General features: G+C 46.4%; 1 protein-coding gene across 6 annotated transcripts in view; it reads left to right on the forward strand.

Moving 5' to 3' along the window:
• Nucleotides 1-7,459, forward strand: part of LOC116399391 (polyhomeotic-like protein 1) — a 10,718-nt gene extending 3,259 nt beyond the window's left edge. For 4 of the 6 annotated variants that reach the window (XM_031876521.1, XM_031876522.1, XM_031876517.1 and 1 more), the window contains 11 exons: nucleotides 861-983; nucleotides 1,201-1,365; nucleotides 1,458-1,533; nucleotides 1,616-2,568; nucleotides 2,784-2,919; nucleotides 3,025-3,194; nucleotides 3,552-3,642; nucleotides 4,155-4,242; nucleotides 4,809-4,992; nucleotides 5,117-5,324; nucleotides 5,465-7,459. In XM_031876521.1, the coding sequence (XP_031732381.1) occupies nucleotides 861-983; nucleotides 1,201-1,365; nucleotides 1,458-1,533; nucleotides 1,616-2,568; nucleotides 2,784-2,919; nucleotides 3,025-3,194; nucleotides 3,552-3,642; nucleotides 4,155-4,242; nucleotides 4,809-4,992; nucleotides 5,117-5,324; nucleotides 5,465-5,616 (2,346 nt within the window). In that variant the 3' untranslated portion in view covers nucleotides 5,617-7,459. The remainder of the gene's footprint in view (nucleotides 1-860; nucleotides 984-1,200; nucleotides 1,366-1,457; nucleotides 1,534-1,615; nucleotides 2,569-2,783; nucleotides 2,920-3,024; nucleotides 3,195-3,551; nucleotides 3,643-4,154; nucleotides 4,243-4,808; nucleotides 4,993-5,116; nucleotides 5,325-5,464) is intronic. The other 2 variants (XM_031876520.1, XM_031876523.1) reach the window with 1 other exon arrangement.
• Nucleotides 7,460-7,465: the final 6 nt, after the last annotated feature.

Below are 7,465 nucleotides of genomic sequence, written 5' to 3' on the forward strand. Positions count from 1 at the left end.
GGGGGGAACGTAGCATTTCAGCTAGAGGGGCGTGGATTTGCAGGACGTAACGGTGCACGTTAGATTGAGTGAGTGCAGTTCATTGAGCTACTTTATATGAGAACCTGCGTGCACCTTTGTGAGACTGCAGAACAAAAATTAATTATTTTTATTATATTTGGGGAAAAAAGAAGTTTGACTGAGCGACGGTATGGCCTAGTGTTATTTCTGCTGCTTGGAAAATTTGGCAAACTAGCTGAATAATACACACAAACAATATGAAGCAGTTTATTAGATGTTTGTCAAGTATGAAGACAAACAATCAACAAAATATCAAGTCATGTTTTCCTATAATTTGTATATTTTCTTTGTATTTATCCTACCTATGTACATGATAGTCTTCTTTGTCAGCCTGTTTGGTTGGAAGATACTAAGTCGATTTGTGTTGTTTGACAAACTTCAGTCCGTCTACATGTCGATATGTTTTAGCATTATTTAGTTATGAGTGTCATTTTGAGAATTTATCAGCCGTCGGGTAGAAGTCGCGGTTGCAGCCGCTTCTACTTCCAAACATCTTGTGTATCTTCATGACAGTTGTTTTTAAAAGCATCTCTTAAGCGTGTGGTCTCCTGTAGAAAACGGCAAAGGTTAGATTCATAAATAACTTTTTAGATTACGGTTTTGCTCGTTTATCCACAAAGGGACGAGACGACCCAACGCGAGGCGACTCTGTCCCCCGAGTGAAATACATAGTTTTTGGTCTCAAGGGAAACCTAGTTTCACTGTAACATGTCGTCCTGATTGAACCTTTTAAAAGTAATGCATTAAAACAAAATAGACAAGAATCCTCCACATTGAAGTTACTCTTTATCGTTTGTCAGGCCAGCGTAACATCTGGATCTACGACCAGCAGCCGTCCTATGGGCGGCCCGGCAACCTCCACAATCAGCCAATCGGTGCTGCTGAGTGGGACGGCGGGGGGGCAGGGACAAATGTACCTGAGGGTGAGTCATGGATCACTTTTAACTGTATTTAGCATGACAGGATGTAGCAGCTTCATTAAGCGAGATTTATGATGAATCACTTTGTAGCAGTTTTGTGTCCTCTGTAGATGCAGCCTCTGTTACCGTTAGCTGTTAGCTCAGTTACTTAGCTTGACACCAGTTGTCCACCAGTGTCTTACTTCCTGTGTGTCTGATGGGACGTCCCGTCGTCCTGCAGGTCAACCGCTCTCTGAGGGCCCCCATCTCCTCGCAGCTCATCTTCATGCCCGGCAACACGGCAGCTGCTGCCGTCGCAACCGTCACCCAGCAGCCACAGGCTCTGCAACAGAAACAGGAAGTGACGCCAACTTCCTCCTCCAGCGGCCAATCAGATAACGACCAGGTTCGTGGAAATATTGTGGTAATGATATGAGGAGAACTTTCTGTTTTCTCTCACTGATTCTTATCCCTTTTATATTTGCTCTTTCCCTCCAGGCACAGAATCTAGCCATGCGAGGTGTGTCCAGTCTCAAAGGTGTTAAGACTGAAGTCCCAGAGAGGAGTGACTCAGGTAGGTTGGTGTTTGTTCACCATATCAGGTCATAATGTCAATGTTGTGTTCAGTTGATGCAGGTTTCTTTCTGTCTCCTCAGCTGCCTACTCCTTAGTCCCGCCCTCACATCAATCAAACTCCCAGTTCCCCCTTAAGCCAAACCAGCCACAACACCAGCCGCCCCACATCAAAATCCCCACGTACCCTCAGCCCACCAACCTCAAAGCCCACCCTTCCTCCTCCTCCTCCACCTCCTCCATCCCTCTCTCCCAGCTCCTGCTTCACGGAACCCGGACCCTCACCACGGGAACCACAGCTCCCACAGCGGCGCACACTCTGGTCCTGACGTCCAGCGCGGGATCCCAGGCCCACGGGTATCCCATCAAACCGGCAGTGAACGCTCAGACGCTGGTGGTGCAGCCCCTGCAGAAGACGTCGCTCGGCGCCGAGAAATCAGGCCACGGCAACGGACCCGTCCCCATCCAACCCAAAACTCTGCAGGGGCTCCGCCTGCCGCTCCAGCTGCCCTCTAGGAACCCGCCTCCCATCCTGCCCGCCCCGCCGCCCGTCAGCAGCTCCGCTCAGCCGCCTCCGCCACCGCACATCCCGGTCCAGATCGTGGGCGCGAGGCAGAGCACGCTGGGAAACACCCAGGCTCTGGCTCTGGCCCGCGGCAGCTGTTGCCATGACGGAGTCGCCGCCGCCGTCCTCGGCAGCTCGTCCGGCCTGCTCACCATGGTGGCGTCCATCGCTTCCAGGGAGGGCGGGGTCGTGGGCCGAGGAGCGGGGCTAAAGACGCTTCAGTCGCCACAGGAGGCCCCCCCGTTGGCTCAGGTCTCTCAGGTGCATCCGCAGGCCAATCAAAGCTCCGGACCGAGTCGCAACGGACCCCTGGGTTCGATCCCGGCCTCCACCCAGGCCCCCGCGGTGTCCTCCCCTCCCTCCTCGATGTCTCGCGCCTCCCTCTCCCTCCCCCTGGTGACGGAGGAGCAGAGAGGAGCATCGGCTGCTCTGACCACCAACGGAGACTTATCGAGAAGTCAGACAGCACAGGTCAGCAGATTACTGTCAATAAGGCACGACAGCGTAGACTGTGTGTTGTTAGTGGGATTTAAATGCGTAAATTAAAGTAACTCCACCGTTGATATTTTGCCTTCGTTGCTTCTGACTTGTGTACGTATCATTTTTATAAATTTGACCATCTCTTTTTACTGCTGTTCTTTTCTCTTTTTATCTGTTTAAACGGTTTCTTTATTGTTGTTTTTTAGGTAAAGCAGATGACGGGCTCACTAAAGAGAAAGTCCGACTCCACTTCAGCCAACGACGAGGACGGCCCCTCCCCTCCACGGCTCCATCCAGTCAGAGATCACGCTTCAGCACTGCCGACCAATCCCAGCGAAGCCGGTAACAACACAGAAAAGTGTAAATCTCCAAAATTATAAACGTGAATCTAACGAAATATTTACTCACTCTACTGCTCCTCTATTTTCTCCCCCTTCCACCTGCCAGGCTCTGGTGCTCCTCCTCCCGTCTCCTCCTCTCCCTCCCCCGTGCTGGCAGTGTCCCGTGGGGTCTGCCAGGGGGAGAGAGCTCCTCCCCCTCAAGCTGTGGTGAAACCCAACGTCCTAACGCACCTCATAGAGGGCTTCGTCATCCAGGAGGGGGCAGAGCCTTTCCCTGTGAGTGCCTGGGATTTGTAGTTTCTAATGCTCCTTTCAAGAAGGACTGCAACTAGCGATTATTTTCATTATCGATTAATCTAGTCTAGTAATCTTTAAGAGTGAATAATGTCCATGGTGATGTCTTTCAATGTCTTGTTTCAGTTCAAACCCTAAAGATGTTCAGTTTAATGTGCTATAAAACAGGAAATCTCTATATTTCAGAGGCTGAAAACTGATTTTATCATCTGTCATTTATGCATGAAAAAGTACTTAAACGATTAATCGTTTGTCAAAATAGTTGCCACACTCATGCGTGACTCCGGTGTGCTGCTCACCAAGCTCCTCTCTTATTGCTCGGTGTTGTTTGATTGACAGGTGTGTGGTTCAGTAAAGGACTCGACTGGAGAGGATTTAACCAACGACAGTCCAGACACGAACCGATCGGAGACGGTTACAACAGCGACAGGTAACGAACAAACCGCTCTGTTCACAATCATTCAAATACACTGACATTTTATTTTTAGCATCACAGGACTAAAATATTGAAAACAGTTTTGTAGTTTAAAGATACGGACATACATTGTAGGTCTTAAGTTGGTATTCACCTGGGGAAGCTTCACGGTGATATCTATTAGTTCAACTGTTCACCTGTACTGTCTCCTCGTAACCTTTCAAAATAAAATGCGGAGGACAGGATTTTACAGTGTGTGCAACGAAATGACCCTCGTTTGTCCGAGCTGGGTCACGGGAACGCACAAAGGTTTTAAATTACAACCTTCACGCTCTGAGTTCCCACCTCTGACTTTGACTTGAAGGCAGCACAGAAAACCACAATGACACTCTTAAACCCTAAAGCTATTTAAATGCAGTTCTGCGTGTTTCTCTGTTTTCTGATGCAACCAGTGTTACATATTTACTTACATAAATGAAATGTTTGGAGATGATATATTTACCATCTGCTCTGTTTTTTTGTTCCAGTGCTGAAGTGTGAATACTGTAAAAACTTTGCTCCCGCAAGCCAGTTCAGAGGCACCAAAAGGTTCTGCTCCATGTCTTGTGCCAAGAGGTACTTCAACATGCATGAATTATAATCTATGCAGTGGAAGCCATCTTAGAAAACAACGGATGCACGGTGCTGCTGAGAGCTGCAGCCACCGGAGCCTCGCCTCATTTAAAAAAAGATAAAACACTTCTGACAAGCTGAGGATTAAGAAAAGCGTTTCTTTCTCAGGTGGCTACAGCTGCATGTCACACAGCATGTATGTTCTCTGTTCTCATGTTTTATTCCTATGTTCGGATTCTGCAAATTCTTTTCTCTACAAACAAAAAGGCACGTCAAACTGTGTCTGTTTTTTAAATTACAGTGCAGTCCCGTTCATTTACTTTCCATATTAACATGTATGGATTGTCGTGTATGTATCGCTGTATAAACAATGCGCTGCTGGCATTGTTTTGAACAGATTGCTGTCGGCGTATTATTTTACATTCTCTGCTTCTGCTTTGCATTTGTCCCTTTGTCCACTACACGAGTATAGATGAAATACCGCGTATGGATCAAAGGAGATAAAAACCTGTATGTGTTGCTCGTCTTGGCTTCAGTACCGTATATGTCACTCTTTGTCTACGATACAGTATGTATTGGTTCCCCAGGTACAACGTCAGCTTCAGGCAGCACTTCTGCATGCGGCACGGTCAAGATCAGGGTCAGCTCTCCAACTCGGACGAGGAGGGAGGACTCGCCAGGCGGAGGGTCCCCCGCAGGACCAGCTCCGAAATAGCCAGTGCCAAGATAGCAGGGAGACCCATACCTGTCAAGGTGAGAAGGAACCATTAACAGTACATTCATTATTTAGTTTTTAACTTATTTAATAACTACACGCTTTTGGTCACTATTTTACCGCCTCGCTCACGAGGGTTCCTCCGCCTCTCCCCCCACACAGTGCCGTTCAGAGTCCAGCCATTCAGACGAGGAGTCCAGTGGAGAGGAGGACGAAGACGACCCCGTGTCCCTGTCGTCCGCCTCCTCCGCCTCCTGCCGCCCGCCGCCTCCTCCGCTCCCGACGGAGAGCTCTGTGCCCAGCTGCCTGTCTGCTGGCCCCGCCCAGTGGAGCGTGGAGGAAGTGTCGCAGTTCATTTCCTCGCTACAAGGTTGGAGGATTTTCAGTTAAATACTCATTGCATCTGTTTTCTTTTTGTGTTGTCACCCTCTTCATTGCTTTTTTTTCTTCCCCTTCTCTTTTGTTTTTCTATTTCGTCCCCCGTTTGTTTCTTCCTCCTCCTCTTCGCAGGCTGTGAGGAGCTCGCCTCCCAGTTCCTGTCGCAGGAGATTGACGGACAGGCCCTGCTGCTGCTGAAGGAGGAGCATCTAATGTCCACCATGAACATGAAGCTAGGTCCCGCCCTCAAGATCTGCGCCCACATTAACACCCTGAGAGACTGAGGCCAGGTTGTTCGCGTAAATCCACCACGTTCAAAGTCGAGCCCCGGGCATTTACCCTGAAACTCCTGATCCGCACACCAGTTGGGATGTGAAACTGGTTCCAGGGCTGTCGCAGTCCTGCAGGTGGATGTTTGAGGTACAGTTCATTTTCAAAACAAAGCCACGGCTCTTTAGCTCTAAGTCGGGCTGCAGCTCTTGAATCTGTCGTTGATTTGTCCACTCAGCAGCACATTTTCAAAGGCCATACTTGCACAGAGATATTGTTAATCTTTCATGTCTGTGAGTTGCAGAAATGCAACAGATTACTCTATTTTGGTGAAGATTCATGTTCCCTAAAATGCTGTTTCTACACAAAACCAGTACTTGCAGTCATAAATAGTTCATACCAAGTGGTTTCATTTTGCTGTTCAGCTGCACCGTTCCACTCTTATAGCTGCATTGTGAAACGCAGAAATGAAGGTTTTGAATGTATTTTCGTTAAGTTGGATTCTTTGCACTTGCACAAGATTCCCCCGTTCTCTACAAGTAGGGCTGCCCTTTACAGACTGACCTCGGCTGTGCTCATCTTATTTCATTTATTTTTGTTGCATTTAACTGCTATTCATTCATTCTTTCATATTGTACAGGTGAAGTGTTTTTGACAGATTTGCCCACTTCTTTGTCGTCAAAACAAAGTCAGGATTTGTTTTTCTTGTCTTTGAGAACGACGTTGGTTCTCATCTCGTGGCGTTTCCCTGAAAGGTGTTTCTGATTACAACTCTTCTTCTTGTTTAAGCCACAGTCAGCATGGCATGAGGACAGAAACGCAGTCAAGGAATACGCATCGTTTAGTTTAAATCTACCCAGAAGCTGTGGATCAGTCATTATCAAAGATGGCCGTTGATTTTGTTTTCAAGAACGTTTATAACTTTTGTTATTCATGTAAAAACTAGTACTTTACAAAAGTTATCATCATTGTGTAAGAATAGGCCTCATCATTTTCTATTTTATTTAGTATGCGGTCTATTCTTCAGTTTACAGGGTACAGTTAGAGAACAGGGTCCAGATGAAACCCGAGTCCCTTGAGTTTCACAGAGCATTTCTCATTTCAAGTGAGGCAAAGATGCTGCTGTTGCATGTAGTTTTCTCACATCTTTCTTGTTTTTTACATACGGAGCACATCAACACTTCCAAAACTGTGTTTTTCGCTCAGTATCTCTTTTTAAGTTTTTTAACAGGTCTAATTCTTAAATCTACTCTTAAAACTGTAATCTGTGACTATTTTGTTCTGTCGGGCAATTTCAAGATTGTTGCTTTTTTTCCAAACCAGCTGCTCCTGATTTATTTAAGTGTGTGTGTGAGTGAGTGAGTGAGTGAGTGAAGGGTAACGTCATGGGCTTGATTTTGTGAAGTGACATTTTTTTAAACAACGTTTAAAAGGAAACGCTGGAACAGATGAAGAATGTAAGCTGTTCATTTGAAGTATTGACATTCATGAACAAAGCCAGAAGTTTCATAAAGAAAAGCAGCTTGTAGCCTCACGTGGACCTACGCTTAGGATGGATGAAGGAAAACACAAATCATACCTGATGAATGAGTGAGTGTGAATGAGGGAAAACTTAAGCTAAACTGTAATAAGTGTAAAATTTGCCTTTATATTTAAATGCACATTTAGTTGCCTTGTTTAAGCGTGTTACTGTAGGAGTTTTCTCATGTTCTCTCTGTGACCCGTGTGGCCTTTCTCACTAGTCTCAATAGGTTTAGATGAGGATTGTCTGTTTTTTTTAACTGCTTTTCATATCATACCTTGTTTTATATTAGTGCTTACTTTTCTACGATTGTTAATTCAAGCAAATGACATCTGTTGCCT

Source organism: Anarrhichthys ocellatus, unplaced genomic scaffold (assembly GCF_004355925.1).
Source record: "Anarrhichthys ocellatus isolate YVR2014 unplaced genomic scaffold, GSC_Weel_1.0 scaffold110, whole genome shotgun sequence".
NCBI classification, from domain to species: Eukaryota; Metazoa; Chordata; class Actinopteri; order Perciformes; family Anarhichadidae; genus Anarrhichthys; species Anarrhichthys ocellatus.